The 23892-nt window shown below is 42.0% G+C and overlaps 1 protein-coding gene across 5 annotated transcripts in view; it reads left to right on the top strand.

Annotated features, from left to right (window-relative positions):
* Positions 1 to 23892, top strand: part of LOC137369804 (focal adhesion kinase 1) — a 717355-nt gene that overhangs the window by 465729 nt on the left and 227734 nt on the right. For all 5 annotated transcript variants that reach the window (XM_068031302.1, XM_068031301.1, XM_068031300.1 and 2 more), the window contains 2 exons: positions 69 to 99; positions 16447 to 16499. In XM_068031302.1, the coding sequence (XP_067887403.1) occupies positions 69 to 99; positions 16447 to 16499 (84 nt within the window). The remainder of the gene's footprint in view (positions 1 to 68; positions 100 to 16446; positions 16500 to 23892) is intronic.

The raw sequence follows: 23892 nt of genomic DNA, 5'->3' as shown, positions 1-23892 counted from the left end.
GAAAGCACTAATAAGATTCAGCTTAAGAAGGAAACTGTTGTTAAAAATGTGCTTTCTTGTTTCCACAGAAGGAGAGCGAGCCTTGCCTTCCTTACCCAAGTAAGTAAATGTAGGAGTTTCAGGCAATTTGCAGTGCACCATTTAATTTAAATTATATTTTATGAATAATTTGTTTGTAGTTTTATCCATTTTTACTGAAAGAACTAAATATTTTTCTGCACAACGGAGTATAACATAGAACCATAGAATGGTCACTGCACAGAAAGAGGCCATTGGGCCCTTCATGTCCATGCCAGCTTCCTGCAGGAACAGTTCAGCCAGTCCCACTCCCATACCCTTTCCCCGTAGCCTTGCAGTTTTTTTGTCTTCGGATAATTATCCAATTCCCTTTTGAAAGCTATGATTGAATCTGCCTCCATAATACACTCTTCCTGATGCTAATTACACGCTACTTGAATAGGTTTTTCCTCATGTCGCCTTTGTTTCTTTTGGCATTGATCGTAAATCAGTGTCCTCTGGTTCTTGACCCATCTGCCAATGGGAACAGTTTCTCTTGATCTACACTGTCTAGACCCTCACGATTTTTAACGCCTCAAACAATTCTCCTCTCAGCCTTCTCTAAGGAGAACAACCCCAGCTTCTCCAATCTATCTATTTAACTGAAGTTATCTTATCTTATCCCTGGAACCATTCTTGTAAATCTTTTCTGCACCCCCTCTAATGCCTTCCACATCCTTCCTAAAGTGTGATGCCCAGAATTGGACACAATATTCCAGTTGAGACCAGTGTTTTACAAAGGTTTATCATAACCTCCTTGCTTTTGTACTCTATGTCTCTATTTAAAAAGCCTGGGATCCCGTAAGTCTTATTAACCACTTTCGCTACCTGCCCTGCCATTTCAACAGTTTGTGCACATATACCCCCAGGTCCCTGCACCCTTTTTAGAATCATATCCTTTATTTTATATTGAATCTCCCCATTCTTCCAACCAAAATGTACTACTTCACACTTCTCTGCATTAGATTTCATCTGCCATATGTCCGTCCATTCCACTAGCCTATGTCCTCTTGAAGTCTATCACTATCCTCCTCATAGTTGACAACAGTTCCAAGTTTTGCTTCATTTGCAAATTTTGAAATTATGCCCTGCACGCTAAAGTCTAGGTCATTAATATAGATCAAGAAAAACAGTGGTCCCAGTACCGACTCCTGGGGACCCCACTATGTATCTTCCTCAAGTCTGAAAAACAAACGTTCACCATTACTGTTTCCTGTCACTCAGCCAACTTTGTATCCATGTTGCCATTTTCCCTTTTATTCCATGGGCTTTAACTTTACTGACAAGCCTGTTATGTGACAGTTTATCGAATGCCTTTTGGAAGTCCAGGTATACCACATCAATCGCATTGCCCTCATCTACTCTCTCTTACCTCATCAAAAATCTCAAGCAGGTTAGTTAAACACGATTTGCCTTTAACATATCCATGCTGGCTTTCCTTAATTAGTCCACATTTGTCAAAGTTCATTTTGCTGTGGATTATTGTTTCTAAAAGCTTTCTCACCAGTGAGGTTAAACTGACTGTCCTGTAGTTGCTGGGTTTATCCTTACATCGTTTTTGAACAAGGGTGTAACATTTGCAATTCTCCAGTCCTCTGGCACCACCCCTGTATCTAAACAGGATTGAAAGATTTTGGCCAGTGCCTCTGCAATTTGCACCCTTACTTCCCTCAGTATCCTCGGATGCATCTAATCCAGTCCTGGTGACTTATCAACTTTAAATACAGCTAGCCTTTCTAATACCTCCTCTCAATTTTTAGCCCATCCAGTATCTCAGCTAGCAACTACCTCCTCTTTCAGTATGACTTGGACAGTATCTTCTTTCTTGGTAAAGACAGATGCAAAGTCCTCATTTAGTATCTCAGCCATGCCTTCCCCTTTTTAGTTCTTAATTGCCATTTCCCCCACCTTCTCTTATTAAAATGCCTATAGAAGACTTTTGGATTCCATTTTATGTCAGCTGCCAATCTCTTCTCATACTCTCTCTCTTTGCTTCTCATTTCTTTTTTCACTTCTCCTCTGAACATTCTGTCAATTTTGCAGTTTTTCTTCTTACTCCAGGGAGCTCTGGCTTTGTTTGTCCTAGCTTTCCCCCTTGTGGGAATGTATCTCCTCTTTAAAGGTAGCCCATTTATTTATTTAGAGATACAACACTGAAACAGGCCCTCCGGCCCACCGAGTCTGTGCCGACCAACAACCACCCATTTATACTATCCCTACAGTAATCCCATATTCCCTATCACCTACCTACACTAGGGGCATTTTATAACGGCCAATTTACCTATCACCTACAAGTCTTTGGATGTGGGAGGAAACCGGAGCACCCGGAGAAAACCCACGCAGACACAGGGAGAACTTGCAAACTCCGCACAGGCAGTACCCAGAATTGAACCCGGGTCCCTGGAGCTGTGAGGCTGCAGTGCTAACCACTGCGCCACTGTGCCGCCATTGTTCGGTTACAGTTTGGTCTGCCAATCTTTGATTCCAATTTACCGAAGCCAGATCCATTCTCACCCCACTGAAATTGGCCCTCCCCCAATTAATTATTTTTACTCTGGATTGGTCCTTGTCCTTTTCCATAGCTAACCTGAACCTTATACTGTGATTGCTGTTCCCTAAATGTTCTTCGACTGACACTTGATCTACCTCATTCCCCAGAACATGATCCTTCAGTGTCGTCTTCCTCGTTGCACTGGAAACATACTCATGTCGGCGATTCTCCTCAACACATTCTAGAAACACTTCTCCCTCTCTGTCCTTCACACTATTACTATCCCAGTCTATATTAAGGTAAAGTCCCCCATTAAAAATACTCTTAAGTTTTTGCACCTCTCCTGTAATTTCCTTGCAAATTTGTTTCTATATATCTTTCCCACTATAAAATACAACAGTAGTGCATTGGTACCTCTATTGTTTCTTTTCTCCGACCAAATAGATTTTGACCTTGACCCCTCCAGAACATCCTTCTCTTTCTCTCTCTCTCTCTCTAGCACTATAAACTTCTCCTTAATAATGCCACCCCTCCTTTCTTTCCTGAAGAGCTTGTATCCAGGAATATTCAGTAACTAGTCTTGCTGTTTTTCTGAGCCAGATCTCCATTATCACCATGCCATCATATTCCCCTGTGCCTATTTGTGCCTGCAGCTCACCAACCTTATTTGCCACACTCTGTGTGTTCACATACATGTACTGTAAACCTAACTTAAACCCTATTGCATTCCCTCTTACTCTGACCCCACCTAATGCCTTACTATTTCTTACCTAGTGCTATCTCTCTCTCCCAATTCTTTGTGCACCTTGCTTTTCCTTTCTAAATGTTACATCCTGTTCCCAACCCCTTGTGAAGTAAATTTAAACCCTCCTCAATAACACTAGCAAACTGCCCCACTAGGACATTGGTCCCGACCCTGTTGAGATGCAACTCTTCTGACCTGTACAGGTCCTACCTCCCCAAGAACCATTCCCCCCAATGTCCCACAAATGTTTAGCCCTCCTTCCTGCACCATCTCTTCAGTCATGCATTCATCTGTTCTATCCTCCTATTTCTATACTCAATAGTACGTGGCACCAGGAATAATTCAGAGATTACTACTTTCGAGATCCTGCCTGCTACTGTCCTTCCTCGCTCCCAAAATATGCTTGCAGGACATTATCCCTCTTTCTACCTATGTTGTTGATACCAATATGGACCATGACTGCTGGTTGTTCACCCTCCCTTGCCCCCCCACCCCCCTACATACAAATTAGGAGCAGGAGTAGGCTACTCGGCCCCTCGAGCCTGCTCCGCCATTTAACAAGATCATGGCTGATCTAATTGTAACCTCAACTCCACGTTCTCGCCTACCCCTGATAACCTTTCACCCTCTTGCTATTAAGAATCTATCTACCTCTGCCTTAAAAATATTCAAAAACTCTGCTTCCACCACCTTTTGAGGAAGAGTGTTCCAAAGAGTCACAACCCTCTGAGAGAAAAAAATTCTCCTCACCTCTGTCTTAAATGGGCGACCCTTTATTTTTAAACAGTGACCCCTAGTTCAAGATTCTCCCACAAGAGGAAACATCCTTTCCACATCCACTCTGTCAAGACCCTTCAGAATCTTATATGTTTCAATCAAGTCACCTCTTACTCTTCGAAACTCTAGCAGATACAAGCCGAGCCTATCCAACTTTCTTCATAAGACAATCAGCCCATTCCAGGTATTAGTCTAGAAAACCTTCTCTGAACTGCTTCCAAAGCATTTACATCCTTCCATAAATAAGGAGTCCAATACTGTACACAGTACTCCAGATGTGGTCTCACCAATGCCCTGTATAACTGAAGCATAACCTCCTTACTTTTCAACTTTGTATTCAACTCTCCTCGCAATAAATGATAACATTCTATTAGCTTTCCTTATTACTTGCTGTACCTGCATGTTAACCTTTTGCGATTCATGCACTAGGACACCCAGATCCCTCTGCATCTCAGGGCTCTGCAATCTCTCACCGTTAGACAATATGCTTTTTTATTCTTCCTTCCAAAATGAACAATTTCGCACTTTCCCACATTATACTCCATTTGCCAGATCTTTTCCTACTGACTTAACCTATCTATATCCCTTTGTAGCCTCCTTATATCCTCATCACAACTTATTTTTCTACCTATGTTTGTGTCATCAACAAATTTAGCAACCATACCTTCGGTCCCTTCATCTAAGTCATTTATGCAAATTGTAAAAAGTTGAGGCCCCAGCACCGATCTCTGTGGCACACCACTCGTTACATCTTGCCAACCAGAAAATGACCCATTTATGCCTACTCTCTGATTCCTGTTAGCTAGCCAATCTTCTATCCATGCCAATATGTTACCGTCTACACCATGAGCTTTTATTTTCTGCAATAACCTTTGATGTGGCACCTTATCAAATGCCTTCAGATGGAATATAATGTGGCAGATGGAATATAATGTGGAAAAATGTGAGGTTATCCACTTTGGTAGGAGGAATAGATGTGCAGAGTATTTCTTAAATGGTAAGAGATTAGAAAGTGTAGATGTACAAAGCGACTTGGGTGTCCTTGTCAATAAGTCACTGAAAGCTAACATGCAGGTGCAACAAGCAATTAAGAAGGCTAAGGGTATGTTAGCCTTTATCGCAAGAGGATTTGAGTACAAGAGTAGTGAAGTCTTGCTGCAATTGTATAGAACCTTGGTTAGACCGCACCTGGAGTATTGTGTGCAGTTTTGGTCCCCTTACCTTAGGAAGGATATTAGTGCCATAGAGGGAGTGCAATGAAGGTTCACCAGACTTGTTCCCGGGATGGCGGGACTGTCCTATGAAGAGAGATTGGGGAAACTGGGCCTGTATTCTCTAGAGTTTCGAAGAATGAGATGTGATCTCATTGAAACGTAGAAAATACTTAAAGGGATAGACAAGGGTAGATGCCTCTAATATAAAATAAAAACAAAAGTGCTGGAAAATACTCAGCACGTCTGGCAGTATCTGTGGAGAGAGAAGCAAAGTTAACGTTTCAGGTCAGTGACCTTTCATCAGAACTGGCAAAGGTTAGAAATGTAATAGGTTTTAAGCAAATAAAGTGGGGGTGGGGCAAAAGAGAACAAAATTGAAGGTGTTGCTAGGGCATAAGGTCACAGAGAATATCTGATAAGGAGGTCATGGGGCAAAGGCAAAGTGTGTGTTAATAGTGTGGTGAAAGACAAAAGTGTTAGTGCAGAGAGTGTTAAATGACAGAATAATGAAAGCCCTAGCCAAAAGCACAAACATGAAAAAAAAAACTTTGGGCAGGTACATAGTAAAAACAAATTGAATGATGAAACAAACTAAAATAAAATGAAATTTAAAAAAAAAGTAAAAGTAAAATTAAGAAAAAAAATATTAAAAAAATAAAGAAGTGGGGGTTCCAGTCATGCTCTGAAATTATTGAACTCAATGTTCAGTCTGGTAGGCTGTAGTGTGCCGAATCGGTAAGTGAGGTGCTGTTCCTCGAGCTTGCATTGATGTTCACTGGAACACTGCAGCAAGCCCAGGACAGAGATGTGGGCATGTGTGCAGGGGGGGTGTTGAAATGGCAAGCGACAGGAAGCTCGGGGTTATGTTTTGGGACTGAGCAAAGGTGTTCCGCAAAGCGGTCACCCAGTCTGCGCTTGGTCTTCCCAGTGTAGAGGAGACTGCATTGTGAGCAGCAAATACAGTATACTAAATTGAAAGAAGTACAAGTAAATCGTTGCTTCACCTGAAAGGAGTGTTTGGGGCCTCGGATAGTGAGGAGAGAGGAGGTAAAAGTGCAGGTATTACACCTCCTACAATTGCATGGGAAGGTGCCATGGGAAGGAGACGAGGTGTTGGGGGATAATGGAGGAGTGGACCAGGGTGTCGCGGAGGGAATGATCCCTTTTGAATGCTGTCTGGGGAGGGGAGGGGAACATGCTTTTGGTAGTGGCATCCCGCTGGACGTAGCGGAAATGGTGGAGGATGATTCTTTGGATCCTTTGACCTGCCTGCTCTCATGCCCACATCTCTGTCCTGGGTTCGCTGCTGTCTTCCAGTCAACAGCAACGCAAGCACCAGGAACAGCACCTCATTTATCAATTAGGCATGCTACAACCTACCGGACTGAACATTGAGTTCAATAATTTCAGAGCATGACTGGCCCCACTTTTTAACGTATTTTTTTATTTTTAGTTTTACTTTTTATTTCATTTTATTTTAGTTTGTTTCATCATTCAATTTTTTTTTATCATGTGCCTGCCCATTTTTTTTTTCAATTTGTGCTTTTGGCTAGGGCTTTAATTATGCTGTCATTTAACACTCTCTTTGCACTAATGCTTTGACTTTCACCACACTATTAACACACTCTTTGCCTTTGCCCCATGACCTCCTTGCCAGTTGTTCTCTCTGACCCTATGTCCTATCAACACCTTCCCTTTTGTTCTCTTTTGCCCCACCCCCACTTTATCTGCTTAAAACCTATTACATTTCAAACTGTTGCCAGTTCTGATGAAAGGTCACTGACCTGAAACATTAACTTTTCTTCTCGCTCCACAGATGCTGCCTGCCCTGCTGAGTATTTTCCAGCACTTCTTGTTTTTATTTCAGATTCACAGCATCTGCTGTATTTTGCTTTTATTGTAGATGCAGCTAAGATGTTTCTTCTGGTTGGGGAGTCTAGAATCAGGGAACACAATTTCAAAATAAGGGGAAGCCACTTAGGACAGAGATAAGGAGAAATTTCTTTACTCAGAGGGTTATGAATCTTTGGAATGCTCTACCCCAGAGGCTGTGGAAGCTCAGTCATTAAGTATGTTTAAAGCAGTGATTGACAGATTTCTAAATACAAATGACATAAGGGGATATGAGGATAGTGTGGGGAAAAGGCATTGAAGTGGAAGATCAGCCATGATTGTATTTAATGGTGGGGTAGGCTCGATGGGCTGAATGTCCTACTTCTATGTTCTGGAAATGGTGGTCTATAACCACTCAGTGACATCTTTGACCCTGGCACTAGGGAGGAACATACCATCCTGGTTTCACGTCTGCAGCCGGAGAAAGGCATGTCTGTTCCCCTAACTAAAGAATACCCTATCACTATTGCTTTCCCAATCTTCCACCTGCCCACAACTCCCATTCCCTGTAAGCTGAGCCAGCCATGGTGCTGTGGACTTGGTTGTGATTGCACTGTCCAGAGGAACCATCACTTTTGTTAAGTATTCAGAACTGAATACCAGTTGGAGAGCATGAAGGAGAAAATAAATTGAAGAAATAATGAATTCCTGATACAGATGCACGCAACAGCATCTACATCCTCAATGGCTGTGACTCCCAGTGTTAGAAAGGAGTAGTGAAGAAATAAGTAAAAGATCTTGCATTTACATAGTAGCTTTCACATTCTCCGAATGTCTGAAAGTGTTTCACAACCAATTAATTACAGTTGAAGTGCAGTCACGATTCTTATGTAGAAAAACTTAAAAGGGGAGAAAAGACTTTGACAGAAGATCCTCTATCAGTCAATGCAGATTGCCAATGGTCAATCAGTATGGAAAAGCAACACCCACACTGGGTTTGCAGAAGGCCAGTGTGGATCCAAGAAAGAATAAAGCAGGCTATCTGGGAAGAAAGAAAGTAAAGGCAGAAAAATGTTTTGCTTCAAAAATGAGAACATGACTGATCTGAAAAAATCTAATTACCAACTGTTTTATTGTATGACATTTAAAATCATTCGGGGTTGCATCTGTCTCGCATGTCATCAAAATATTTCTGAGGAACAGTGACTCATTTTTGAGTTTTACATATTATTATCATTTTGTGTGTGCATCAGAGATCGAACTGGAATTGATTACTCAGTATTTGTATTTTTGGAAATGATAATGTATGCTGCACTAAGGTACATTACACTTTCATTAGTTTCCATTTATATTTCTTGTATTTTTCATTGTTTTGTAATTACCAGAAGATTTTTCCAGAAGCACCTTTTCTTGACTACTTAGTTAATTACAATTTATTGACATTTAAATACTACTTTAGATAAATATATTAAATTGGTGAGCAATATAAACATAAAAGTTGGTGAATATTGTTACGAGGAACTGTTTTCTTCTAACTGGAAAACAGTTCTGGGTTGTTGCTTCACCAGGTTGACACCTCATTTTGAGGTTCGCCTGGTGCTGCTCCTGGCATGTGCTGCTGCACTCTTCATTGAAACAGAGTCGATCCCCCGGCTTGATGGTAATGGTAGAGTGGGGGGATATGCTGGGCCATGAGGTTACAGATTGTGGTTGAGTACAATTCTGCTGCTGCTGATGATGACCCACAGCGCCTCATGGATGCCCAGTTTTTCATCGCTAGATCTGTTTGAAATCTATCCCATTTAGCACGGTGGTAGTGCCACACAACACGATGGAGGGTATCCTCAATGTGAAGACGGGACTTTGTCTACCAATACTGTCATGGACAGATGAATCTGCGACAGGCAGATTGGTGAGGACGAGGTCAAGTATGTTTCTCCCTCTTGTTTCCCTCATCACCTGCCGCATACCTAATCTAGCAGCTATGTCCTTTAGGACTCGACCAGCTCGGTGAGTAATGGTGCTGCCAAGCCATTCTTGGTGATGGACATTGAAGTCCCTCACCCAGAGTACATTGTGCCTTTGTCACCCTCAGTGCTTAATCTGAGTGGTGTTCAACATGGAGGAGTACTGATTCATCAGCTGAGGGAGGGCGGTAGGTGGTAATCAGCAGGAGGTTTGCTTGCCCATGAACCTGATGCCATGAGACTTCATGGGGTCCAGAGTCGATATTAAGGACTCCAGGACAACTCACTCCTGACTGTATACCACTGTGCCGCACCTCTGCTGGGTCTGCCCTAAAGGTGGGATAGGACATACCCTGGGATGGTGATGGCGGTGCCTGGGACATTTTTTTTTGTATTCATTCATGGGATGTGGACGTCGCTGGCTAGGCCAGCATTTATACCCCATCCCTAACTCTTGTCTGTATGGTATTATTCCATGAGTATGACTATGTCAGGCTGCTACTTGACTAGTCTGTGGGACAGCTCTCCCAACTTTGTAAGGAGGACTTTGCAGGGTCGACAGGGCTGGGTTTGCTGTTGTCGTTTCCGGTGCCTAGATCGATGCTGGGTGGTCCATCCAGTTTCATTCCTTATTGACTTTGTAGCGGTTTGATACAACTGACTGGCTTGCTAAGCCATTTCAGAGGGCATTTTAAGAGTCAATCATATTGCTGTGGGTCTGGAGTCACATGTAGGCTAGACCAGGTAAGCATAGCAGATTTCCTTCCCTCAAGGACATTAATGAACCAGATGGGTTTTTGCGACAATCAATAATGGTTTCATGGTCATCATTGGACTAGCTTTTAATTCCAGATTTATTTATTAATTGAATTCAAATTCCACCTTCTGCCGTGGTGGGATCTGAACCCATGTCCCCAGTGCAGTACCCTGGGTCTCTGGGTTACTAGTCCAGTGACAACATCACTCAGCCACTGTGGCAGTAAAACGTATCAATCATCCTAGAGGTCAATTTTATCCTCCAGACTCGGTGAATGATCCATGTGATAGGAATTTGGTGGTGAGTGAAAAGGCAGTATTTACACTACTGTATTGATACATTTTTGCTTCTGACTAAAACCAGATAAAAAACCAGGCCAATTTGGAGGAGGTGGGTTGGGGGGGCGGGAGGGGGTGCGTACTGCGGGCGAGATCTGGGAAATTCCTTTCTGACCTCCTCGCCCATGAGATCACTCTGGCCCTGGATAATGCCATGCCATGCCTATATTTTATATGAGGTGCTCTCTGCCCCAGCCAGAAACAAGTTCCATATTCGTTGTTCTTTTATTTGTTTCCACAAAATTTTAAAATTGACAATCACTGGCATCATGACAACTAATATCAGGCAGTAAAACCAGCTATGTCCTATTATAACTTTACTCAATTGCTATAGACAGTGGTACACAGCACATTGTTGTACTACTCAATGGGTCGCATTTAAAAGTGGCACTGGAAGAGTTGCCACACCATTTTTTAATTTGGATAGTCATATGTAAGTTTGCAGAACAGCAGGAAAGGTGCCAAAGTAAAAGAATGCTCGAAATCAGTTGAAGTACTTGGGTTGAAGTGTCTCAGCACCTGGTGATAGGGTGTCCAACACCTCATTATTGTGAAAAGTGTGCCAAGTAGATCTGGGGGTGTGGTGGAGGAACCACGTGGAGGGAGGGTATAGAAATAGAATAGTAGCAGCATGTCCCCTAAAGGTAGTTTGTCATTACATAAAGGAAGATGGTGATGTAGTGATAATGTCACTGAGCTAGCAATCCACAGGCCCAAGCTAATGTACTGGGGACATGGGTCCAAATCCCACCATGGCAGCTGGTGGAATTTTAAATTCAACTAATTAATTTTTTTAAAATCTGGAATTGAAAGCTAGTTTCAGTAATGGTGCCATTAAATTTTCATCGGTTGTCGTCAAACCCCATCTGGTTCACTAATATCCTTTGGGGAAGGAAATCTGGTGTCCTTACCTGGTCTGGTCTGGCCTATAGACCCACTGAAATGTGGATGACTCTTAACTGCCCTCTGAAATGGCCTAGCAAGCCATTCAGTTGTCAAGGGCAATTAAGGATCAGCAACAAATGCTGGCCTGCCAGCGATGCCCACATCCCATGAAAGAATAATAAAAAATGTTTTATATCTGCACAGTTCAGGATATCTTTTGCAGATTGTGTCACCAGCAAATCTTTGTTGGCTTGAATGGAAGGTAACTAGAATTTCACAGAATAGCAAAGCACAGAAAGAGTCCATTTGGCCCATGGAGTCTGCACCAGCTCTTTTGAAGAGCAATCCAATTAGTCCCACTTTCCGATTCTTTATCCATATCCATGCAGTTATTTCTCCCTAGTACTAATCCTGTTCCCTTTGAAAGCTACTGTGGAAGCTGTTTCCCCCACGTTATCAAGCAGCACATTCCAAATCCTAATTACTCATTGGGTAAAAAAAGTTTTTTTTCGTTTTGCCTCCAATTGCCTTAAATCTGTGCCTTCTGCGGCACAGTGGCGCAGTGGTTAGCACCGCAGCCTCACAGCTCCAGCGACCCGGGTTCAATTCTGGGTACTGCCTGTGTGGAGTTTGCAGGTTCTCCCTGTGTCTGCGTGGGCTTCCTCCGGGTGCTCCAGTTTCCTCCCACAAGCCAAAAGACTTGCAGGTTGGTAGGTAAATTGGCCGTTATAAATTGCCCCTAGTATAGGTAGGTGGTAGGGAAATATAGGGACAGGTGGAGATGTGGTAGGAATGTGGGATTAGTGTAGGATTAGTATATATATGGGTGGTTAATGGTCGGCACAGACTCGGTGGGCCGAAGGGCCTGTTTCAGTGCTGTATCTCTAAAAAAAACTAAAAACCCTTCAGCCATTGGAAGCTGTTTATCTTTATTGATGTAAACCCTTCATGATTTTAAATGCCTTTTCTGTTCTAAGGAGAAAAATCCCAACTTCTCCAGTATATCCATGTAGCTGTAATCCCACATTCCTGGAATCATTCCAGTAAATTTCTTCTGTACCCTCTTCAAAGCCTCCACATCTGTCCCAAAGTATGGTGACCAGAATTGGACACAATACACAAGCTGGGGCCGAACTAGTATTTTATATAGATATAGCATAAGTTCCTGGCTTTAGTACTCCCTGCCTTTAAATAAAGTTCTGTATCCCATATGTTTTATTAACCGCTTTGATAACCAGACCTGCCACTTTCACAGAACCGCTACGAAGTCAATAAAAAAGGAATGAAACCGGACAGACCACCCGGCATCGACCTAGGCACCGGAAATGACAACGACAAACCCAGCCCTGTTGCCCGTCCAAGTCACACACCATCCTGACTTGGAACTTTATCGCCGTTCCTTCACTGTCGCTGGGTCAAAATCCTGGAACTCCCATCCTAACAGCACTGTGGGTGTACCTACCTCACATGGACTGCAGCAGTTCAAGAAGGCAGCTCACCACCACCTTTTTCAAAGGCAATTAGGGATGGGCAATAAATGCTGGCATAGCCAGTGACGCCCACATCCCATGAATGAATAAAAAAAAAAGATTCATGCACAAACACCTCCAGGTCACTATGGACGTCCAATCTCTCTACACCTCCATCCCTCACCAGGACGGTTTGAGGGATCTCCGCTTCTTCCTTGAACACAGGCCCAACCAGCTGCCATCCACCACCACCCTCCTCCGCCTGGCTGAACTTGTTCTCACACTGAACAACTTCTCCTTCAACTCCACTCGCATCCTTCAAGTAAAAGGTGTTGCTATGGGTACCCGCTTGGGGCCTAGTTATGCCTGTCTTTTTGTGGGATATGTCGAACATTCTTTGTTCCAGTCCTACTCAGGCCCCCTCCACCAACTCTTTTTCCGGTACATTAATGACTGTATCGGTGTCGTTTCCTGCTCCCGCCTCGAACTGGAAAACTTTATCAACTTTGCTTCTAATTTCCACCCTTCTCTCACCTTTACGTGGTGCATCTCCGTCCCTTCCCTGCCTCGACTTCTCTATGTCCATCTCTGGGGATAGGCTGTCTACTAACATCCATTATAAGCCCACCGACTCCCACAGCTACCTCGACTACACTTCTTCACACCCTGCCTCCTGTAAGGACTCCATTCCATTCTCCCAGTTCCTCCGTCTCCGACGCATCTGCTCTGATGATGCTACCTTCCTGATATGTCTTCCTTTTTCCTCAACTGAGGATTCCCCCCCCCCCCCTCTGTGGTTGACAGGGCCCTCAACCGTGTCCAGCCCATTTCCCACACTTCTACCCTCACCCCTTCCCCTCCCTCCCAGAACCGCGACAGGGTTCCCCTTGTCCTCACTTTCCACCCCATCAGCCTCCACATCCAAAGGATCATCCTCCGCCATTTCCGCCACCTCCAGCGTGATGCCACTACCAAACGCATCTTCCCCTGTCAGCATTCTGAAGGGATTGTTCCTTCCGTGACACCCTTGTCCATTCCTCCATTACCCACCCCACCTCGTCCCCTTCCCATTGCACCTTCCCCTGCAATTGCAGGAGTTGTAATACCTGCACATTTACCTCCTCTCTCCTCACTATCCCAGGCCCCAAACACGCCTTTCAGGTGAAGCAGCGGTTTACTTGTACTTCTTTCAATTTAGTGTACTGTATTCGCTGCTCACAATGTGGTCTCCTCTACATTGGGGAGACCAAACGCAGACTTGTTGACCGCTTTGCGGAACACCTCCGCTCAGTCCACAAGCAGGACCCTGAGCGTCCGGTTGCTTGCCATTTCAACACTCCCTCCTGCTCTCATGCTCACATCTCTGTCCTGGGATTGCTGCAGTGTTCCAGTGAACATCAACGCAAGCTCGAGGGACAGCATATCATTTACCGATTAGGCACACTACAGCCTGCCGGACTGAACATCGAGTTCAATAATTTCAGAGCATGACGGGGCCACCCATTTTATTTTTAGTTTTAGTTTTTTTTCTTTTTTTATATATTTTTTATGTTTATTTTATTTAATTTCATCTTAGTTTGTTCAGTTTACTTACCCACTGTTTTTTTTCATGTTTGTACTTGCGGCAGTTCAATTTGCAGTCCGTTAACACCCTATCTGTACTAATGCTTTGTCTTTCAACACACCATTAACATATTGTTTGCCTTTGCTCCACGACCTTCTGGTCAGCTATTCTGTGACCTTGTCCTATCTACACCTTCTTTGTTATCTCTTGCCCAACCCCCGCTTTACTTGCTTATAACCTTTCACATTTCTAATATTTGCCAGTTCTGAAGAAGGGTCTCTGACCTGAAACGTTAACTCTACTTCTCTCCACAGATGCTGCCAGACCTGCTGAGTATTTCTAGCATTTCTTGTTTTTATTTCAGATTTCCAGCATTCGCAGTATTTTGCTTTTATTTTACCTCCAGGTGTCTGTTCTTGCTCCCCCATCAAAATTGTACCATTTAGCATGTATTGTCTCTCCTCATGGTTCCTATCAAAATGTATTACATCACACTTTTCAATGGTGAATCTCACCTGCCCATTCCAACAGCCTATCTCTTGAAGTCTATTACTGTCTTCCTCACTATTTACTCCACTTCCAAGTTTCATGTCATCTGCAAATTTGAAGTTGATCCCTGTGTCCCCAAATCTAAGTCCAAGTAATTAATGTACGTTAAAAACAGAAGTGGTTCTAGTCTTGAACCCTGGGGAACACTATTGTGTACCTCGCTCCAATCCAAAAAATAGCCATTCATCACAACACTGTTTCTGTCCCATAGCTAATTTTGTATCCATGCTGCTACTGCCCCTTTTATATCACACCACTGTAGTTACTTTTCCTTTTTTTATTCTTTCATGGGACTTGGGTGTTGCGCATCCCAAATTGCCCTTTGTCTCTTTTTTTGTTTGCTTCTGTCTTAATCCAATCTTCATTTCCCCCTCATTATATCACAATACAGTAGATATTACTGAGTTTACCACTATAAAGTAGTCTTAAAAAAAAAATAGAAAATCCTGCTTGGGGCCATATATTTTGCAATTTATAGTAGTACTGAGAAAAGCAGATACGATGGAGTATCGTGGGAAAAGGGGATCCCCTTGTACCATATCCTCTCTAAAGTATTTCAAACAGCATTTACTTTGTCTAGAGATAAATTGTTGGTTTAATAGCCCATAATTCTATGTTAAAATAATGGAGAAGTTAATAGCGCTCACTGTTTACAGTAACTTCAGGCAAGGGCAGGCATGCAACTAAACACGGAAATCAAGAAGTTGCTGTCCAATGTGCGCTGCTTTCTAACTCGGGATTGAAATGCACTAAATGGCAAGAAGTTGCTGTACTTGCGTGGTAGCTACAAACCAACTTGCCAATCAGAAAGTTAGAGCTGGTTTGAAGTCATGTAAGGAGTCTGTTTTGGGAGTCTGTTTTGAAGCTATTTACCAACCGTTCATATTTATTAATGGTATTCTATCTTAAAAGCAGGTCCATTGCAAGTTAGATTCCTTCAGTTTGGTTCAAAGATGTCACCCACTTTTATGGGTCTCACTCTTAAGTTTAGGCACAATTCTTTTGATCACAAAACTCACTCCCAACATTACCCCAATTTGACTGTTCTTTTTAAAAGAGCATAGAGAGCAGCATCAATTTGCATTTATGTAGCGCCTTTAATGTAGGAAAATGTCCCAAGGTGCTTCATACAGGCAAGAGGGAAATAAACAGGTGATCAAAAGCTTGGTCAAAACAGTGAGTTTTAAGAGAGTCTTTAAAGAAATTAAGGAGGTAGAGAGGCAAAACGTTTCGGCAGTAATTTCAGAGTAGGACCTAGGTGGCTCATTACAGATGCCACTTTTTTTGTTTTCCCATCAATGTACATATGTACCAACTGGTTACTTTTTATTCAACACCAGAAATATTGGAGACTGTAATATGATTCCTATCTATATTGCACAGTCAGCTTTTTGCCTGCTCATAAAGCAAGCTAATGATCCCCAGTCAGTAATTTTCTGTAGGTTTTTCCCCTTGTATTTGGAAGATATATGATGGAGTCAACAGTTTTGTATTAAATTGTAATGCTTGCCTGCAAATCAGAAATTCAGTTTACAACATACCTAACACAAATGTGTTCAGCTTTAGTTTAATTATGTTGAATTTCTGTGTTTGCTGTGATGCACGTGATACGTTCTCTCTTGATCCACCCTCCAAAACTTTCAGATGGTAGCTCCTTTTTATAGCAATCTCCCTGTGCCAAAAAGGGAATGGTATGACCCTGCTAATTATTGTAGGCAACCATTGGGTAGAAGGAATGAATTCATAGTAGACACTGCAGAAAATGTATAACATTCAGCATCTCACAAATTCATTTTTCAGGTTGTCAAATAGCGAAAAGCAGGGTTTGAGGACTCGGACCGTCTCAGTCTCAGGTAGGACTTCCTGGAGTTAGGAAAATGTGTTTACTTTCTAAAATTTTCTAATTTAGTGGGAAACAGTGACCTGTGCGGAGGGAGAAATTGTATATAAAAGTGTTTGCCAATTGTTCAAGATTGAACTTTTGCATTTTTATTCTTGAGGATTTGTGGAGTTGGAAAATTCCAGTTTCAGATTGTAATTCTTTTTGTTATTTAAATGAAATAGGTTCCTTCTGCTTTTTAGAATCCACATGTAAGTGGTTCAGTAATTTATGCATTTAAAAATTCTCAACTTTAAAGAAAACCATACATTGACTATTAACTGTAATTTACTATTTTTAATTGCCAATCCAGTGATATCAGTATTATGCTAACACTTTCACACATTTAAGTTTATGTTAAGTCTTGCACATGAATGAAGGAATTCACAATGCATCACTGACCGTATATTGTGCTCATTTTAAATTCATCATTGAAGATTTGTGATGTCAACTCCTAAGTGATGATCAATTGCAATTATGTTATTTTCCTTGAAATCATCACATTTATTGAATGTGGAACATCGAGTAATAAATTGAAAAACAATTCAAAAATATTTGGCAATGAGGAAATCAAAACTGCGTCCTACACGATGAAAAATGAGTTATATCTGATATAATAGGAGGCTTTCATTGTACAATATGTTTTTATATATATATATAATAACAATAAATGTTTTTTTTAAGTTTGTCAACAATTGAATGTTAGTACTCATTTCACCAGCTGTTTTTGCCAATAAAAAATGTAAGGTACAGCTTTGTAACTTCATCTACTGTTGTGAAATTGTTGCAGCTTTTAATTCTGCTTCATTGATTTTGGGCTTAAGAGGATTTTCAGAATGAGTACCCATGTAGTTACGATGTGGCAAATGGCATTGATCATTATTGAATACGTGTTGCTGCACAGTGACTAAGTTGTCACAAAGGCTGGAGTCAATAAGCCACAGGCCATATTAGCTCTGTTAAATAGCAATCAACATAAAAAGTATTCTTTCTGAATGTCACAGGGCTCCAACCTACTTTCTGGTCGATCACAGATGCATGTTAAATGCCATGTTACTGAGGACAAATAGAAGTTTATTGAAATTCCAGTAGAAGCACAGAGTGAGCTGTGTGTTGTGACCTCAGTGTTAAGATGACGATGAGGCCTAGTATTGGATGTGAAAGAACTTCTTGTGTAGGAATTGCTTTCAGCCTCTGCCATAGGAGTTCCACAGGACTAGGTACTCCCGCCCCACTGACTCTAAAATGTTGAGCTTGTGTCAAGCTAAGACAAAATATAATTTCCAAATCATAGAAGCATTGATCAGCTTATCGATCTCACAAATAGCTGCTGCAGTCTTAGAACATTCGGCACTCCAAATAGCATCTTAAGCTCCATTAAGTAATTTTCAGTAAAATTTTACTTGGACCTCCCTGGAAGGCTTTTGCCTTTACAGAGTCTCCAGCAAACTTGACAGACAAATGAGTGAGGTACAAGCTGTCAACAGTTGCAGCATTGGTATGACCAATTGAATCGAGCAGATGTGATTAATACTGGGGATTAGTGTTCATTCTTTGAAATGCTTTTTTTTAAAATAAGCTCAACAGATACTGTCTATTCAACCCATATATGCAGCAAGAAAACTCAACAATTGTCAATCATTCAAATGTTGGGCAGCCTTTAACAGTTTTAAATGTTCTGTGGCATTATGAGCACCTACATTACCAATATGGCTTTACATATAATAGAATCATACAGCACAGAAGGCAGCCATTCGGCCTAGTGTGACTGTGCCTGCTCTTTGCAAGAACTATCCAATTTGTTACCCTCCCCTGTTTCTCCATTATCCTGTGATTTTTTTTTTCCTTCAAGTATTTATCCAATTCTCTTGAAAGTCACCATTGAATCTGCTTCCACCATCCTTTCAGGCAATGCATTCTAGATCATAACTCATGTATAACAAGAATCTTCTCACATTCCTTCTGACTTTTTTGCCAATTACCTTAAATTTGTGCTCTCTGGTTACTGATCTTCCTGCCAGGGGAAACAGTTTCTCCCTATTTACTCCATCAAAATACCTCATAACTTTGAAACACCCTTATTAAATCTTCCTTTAACCTTCTCTGTTCTAAGGAGAACAACACCAGCTTCTCTAATCTCCACATAACAGTAATTCCACATTCCTGGTACCATTCTAGTAAATCTCCTCTGCAACGTCTCTAAGGCCTTAACATCCTTCCTAAAGTGTAGTGTGAAGAATGAGATACAATCCTCCAGCTGAGGCCTAACCAGTGGTTTATAAAGGTTTACCATAACTTCCTTACATCTATGCTCAATGCCTTGATTTATAAAGCCAAGGATCCACTGTGGATTAACAGCCTTGCCCAATATTTCTGCCATCTTGAATGTGCTGTGTCTATTACAGAAAACGGCGATTGATTTAATATTTTAATGGTATTGCACTTGGTGGTGATGGTGGTGTGAGCTTTCTGTTAAGTTGCCTAACATTATATAACTGTCCATCAACTGAACTGAAGCTCTTTCTGTAAATTCTAATGGCATTACTAACATTTGCCATATGATGGCGCTGTAGTTGTACACTTCCCAGAGTAAAACTGTCATTTTGTTGAAGGTAGGGCAAGTCTGTTGTATTCTCCTTGGGACCCCACAGAGATCCATGTTTTAGTGTTCCCTCCGTTCCTGCTTGTGCCAGATAGCATGGGTTTAACTTCTGGAATTTGCTGTGTTGCCAGACCCTCCTGTTCAAGGGCAGATAGGACCTGTCATCCCTCAGCATTTGTTAAATGCCAGCCACAGCTGCTGGGATATGGTGCCTGCCACTGCTTAGCAGCCCTCACTGAATCGCTTGGCCATCTTGCCTTGTATTACTGCTGCCTTGTCACTCACCTGTTTGGCTGCTCTGTTCTTCCAGTACTTCAAATTATTATCCCCATTTTGTCAACTTTCTCCAAATTTATTTTGTTCATATATCCTCACCATTACCAATCTTTATTTGACGCTGTATCTCCCCATTCTATACATGGTAGTGAGGCACACAGGCCAGGAAGGATACAAATTTGTTTCCGGATTTGTACTAACCTCAGTCTGTGTGGCAGAGGGGCGCTACAATTGGCCTCAATAATTCTGGGTTAAGAAGGGAAAATAATTAGTCAGTATTTCCACTCAAAGATTTTAACCACACTAACGCACCACCCCTCCCCACCACAATAAAAGCAAAGGGAAAAAGTGCAATGCACAAAACCTGATACCAATGCACACATGTCCACTGCAGTTTTTACATAGACAGATATTGGGGTATCAGAATGTCCTTTGCAGAAATGCAGGACACTTATTAACATATTTAAATCAGGCTCCTACAGTGCATTTGGGAGTCTGATTTGAAATTAATTCATGCTGCACAGGTTTCCCAGGAGTTGAGAAACTTGGCAGTGAAACGGAGGTGGGAGCTGCCATCTTCCCAAGGTAAATGTCTCTCTTGGCATTCCTTGTGGGCCAAGAAGAGCAGGAATGGTCCCCTTATAAGGCCCCTCAAGGAACCTTTTGGCCTCACGTAGCCCCCAGCCCTCGCAATCACAGTCCTCCCACCATCACCAATTGCCAGCCGGAGCTTCTTTCTTCACTTTCCTCTATCCCCCCCACTGATTTCCAGGGACAGACCCCCTGGCTATGGCCTCCTGACACTAGCTTGTTCTCCCTTCACCAACCAGGTTGACGAACTACATGGTTGAAAGATGGGAAACGGAGTTACACTGCGCAAATAAAGCCCTGCCATTCAGCTCAGCATGACCTCCATGTACCTGACCTTGCTGGGTTCTTCAGCTCTTTTAGACTCCCCACTGCCTCATAAGTATCAGGGTCATTGTTTCTATTCCAATAACCATTCCTGGAGAGACCAGATGTTTAGTGAGGATAGGACCTGGCTGAAATGTATTGCTGCCATCCGCAGTGGTTGTTACCTGGCAACACTCACTGTTAAAACTCACATATAACGAATGGTCACTTGGATGGCTTGCTCATGGATGAAAAATTTCCGCCAAATGGCAGATTTCTGACATTGGGGTTTCAGAAATCTGCCATTGGCCTCTCCCTTTCTGACTTTGAGCAAAAAGACCAGCTTTAAAAAAATGTTTTTTTAAAGCCAGTCTTTTGTTCAAAGTCAGAAAGAGATTGTGTGGGGTGGTTGGGGGTGGAGATTGAAAGAGGCTGTATGGGGGAGAGAGACACACAGAAAGCAGAGAGGTGGGGGAGACAGTGATCAAGATCACTCCCGACAGATGGACACTCATCTGGAATACTCGGCATCACTACATCAAGTAAACATTGTCTACTTGTGCAAGCAAAACGATGCCAGGCATCTCACTAAATCAGTGTTCAAGATAGTGGCGAGAAAGTAAGTTAATAAATTAGTCTTCTCATTTAAAGTTTGTTCACAAAAATGCACACTTTTTGTTGTTTTAATTAATAGTAAAATAAATTTCTGATTCCTTTTTCTTTCCGAAATTTGCTCACCAGCCTCCGATGTAGGACAAAAATTGTAATGTGGCCCCTCACGTGAAAAGGTTGGACGCCCCTGCAGTTTCCGACCTTCAGACCCAAAAGACCAGCTTTAAAAAAAAATCGGAACTGTCAGTTTCATTCACAGTTTCTGCGAGTAGGAACTGTTGCTTCCGATCTTTGGGGCAGCTCATGGTTTTCCAGCAGGCTTTTAAAACATCAGAACTGACAGTTCTGGTGTTAAAATTTACTACGTCATTCATATTTATATGATGTACTAACTGTGTTAAATGCTAAAATGTTGGAATTCTGAGGTCACTTTGGTGATTTTATACAAATGCATTGGTCCACCGACTTGATGGTAATTGAAGATAAACAAAGGGAAAAATAATGTTGAAACACATTTGAAGTGGCCTAGCATTTGCATTCATTACAGATCATTAACGGTGCATTGCATGATTTCTTGTCAAAAAAAAATTCAGACTTTTTATGTCTTTGGCCACGAATTTTCAGACCTTTCGGTCTTTGGCCACTCTCATCCCTGGCTGCTGGATTTCTGGCCCAACCATGTGTTTGTATCCCAGCTTGATTTTGTATTTTCAGGATTGAGGTAGAAAATTGGATGATTTGTTCTATTCTGTTCAGTAAATTCTGAGTCGTGTTTCTGCAATCATTCAGCAAGAGTTCTGAGTCTGAAAATCCTGGAGTTCTGCTCTGCCACTGGGAAACGCAACAGGGTGGGACTTCCACCCACCACTCTGGCCTGACCCTGTCCCAAATGAATTACAATTTAAATGTTGGATTATTCAAATAAAGTGTATTCAAATGGAGAATATTTATTTAAAACCTCCAAGTCTAAAATGCAATTCAGTTGTCCCCCCAAAAGCCAAAGACAAACAGCGATGTGTTAAATCATCTCAGTGATTGATAAACACCTCACATCGCATCATGTTGGGAAGTCTCTGGTCCTGGGTGCCTGGCAGCGGTTATCTCGTATAGGTCTTTTCCTCTAGTTATGAAAATAGGGACAGAAATACAAACTGACAGTCAGTGTTTGAAACTGAAAGCTGTTGGGGAGGCTTTCACAGACTGGGAAGGCTAGGATGCAAAAGGGTAATTGTAAGATATTTTGTTTATCGTGAAAATAAACCATTGAAACAGTGGAAGGGTAGTGCATTCATTATTTTGTCTTGTGTAAGGACAAATACTGCGGGTGGTATATATGTATGGTTTGAGTTTGATCATAATTGTTGCTCTGCACTGGCTGTGAGTTAAAATAGCTTAACGTGCAAAGATAGGAACAAGAGTAGGCCATTTAGCCCCTTGTGCATGTTCCGTCATTCATGAGATCATGGCCAATCTTCAATCTAACTCCACATACCCGACCCAAGCCCATATCCCTTAGTACCTTTCATTGACAAAATTCTATCAATCGGTGTTTGTAATGATCAAATATGTAAAAGTTCCACTATCCTGTTTGCTGTAACTTGCATCATCAGTGTCAATCTGTAGTGCAAGGGGGGATGTGAAATGAAGGTGAATAAAAGGAAATCAGCATTATAAGATTATAACACTCACCGAATGAGAACGTTTCTGCAATAATTTTCTTGTTTGCCAGGCACACTTTATACTGAAAAGATTTTGCTGAGATCAGCTTTCGTATCCTTAACTTCAGAGGTAAGAACATAAGAAATAGGAGCAGAAGTAGACCATATGGCCCATCAAGCATGTTCCACCATTCAATACAATCATGGCTGATCTTGGGCTTCAGTTGCACTTTCCTGCCTGCTCCCCGTATCCCTTGATTCCCTGCAAGACCAAAAATCTATCTATTCCAGCCTTAAGTGTATTTAATGATGGAGCATCCGGAACCCTCTGGGGTAGAGAATTCCAAAGATTCACAACCCTTTGAGTGTAGTAATTTCTCCTCATCTTAGTCCTGAATGATTAGCCCCTTATCCTGGGACTGTCCCCGTGTTCTAGATTCCCTGACCAGTGGGAACAATCTCTCAACTGCTACCCTATCAAGTGCTTTCAGAATCTTGTATGTCTTAATTAGATCGCCTTTTATTCTAAACTCCAGAGAATATAGGCCCATTTTACTCAGCCTCTCATCATAGGACAACTCCCTCAGCCCGGCGACCAATTTAGTAAATCTTTGCTGCACTGCCTCCAGTGCAAGTATATCCTTTCTTAAATGTGGAGACCAAAACTGCACACGGTATTCCAGGTGCAGTCTCACCAAAGCCCTGTACAATTTTAGTAAAACTTCTTTATTTATTCTTTTTAAATCCATATTCTGTTAGCAAGGATTATTGGTATTCAGTCAGCCAGGTTAACCATCTCAGTACCACTGAGCACTACAGAATGACACTAATGATGCAAGTTACAGCAAACAGGATAGTGGAACTTTTGCGTATTTTATCATTACAAATACTGAGATGAAAATCAGCCTGGTTCTGCTCCTTTCAGTAATATTTATGAACATACATACGAACATACGAATTAGGAGCAGGAGTAGGCCACTCAGCCCCTCGAGCCTGCTCCGCCATTCAATAAGTTCATGGCTGAACTGATTACTCCACATTTCCACCTACCCCCGATAACCTTTCACCCCCTTGCTTACCAAGAATCTATCTACCTCTGTCTTGAACATATTCAAAGACTTTACTTCCACTGCCTTTTGAGGAAGAGAGTTCCAAAGACTGACAGAAAAAATTTCTCCTCATCTCTGTCTTAAAGGGGCAACCCCTTATTTTTAAACAGTGACCCCAGTTCTAGATTCTCCCACAAGGGAAAACATCCTTTCCACATCCACCCTGTCAAGACCCCTCAGGATCTCGCATGTTTCAATCAAGTCGCCTCTTACTCC

The sequence above is a fragment of the Heterodontus francisci genome, chromosome 5 (genome assembly GCF_036365525.1).
Source record: "Heterodontus francisci isolate sHetFra1 chromosome 5, sHetFra1.hap1, whole genome shotgun sequence".
Taxonomy (NCBI): Eukaryota; Metazoa; Chordata; class Chondrichthyes; order Heterodontiformes; family Heterodontidae; genus Heterodontus; species Heterodontus francisci.
The sequence above is the reverse complement of the archived record's forward strand: the minus strand, read 5'-3'. Positions and strand labels throughout refer to the sequence as shown.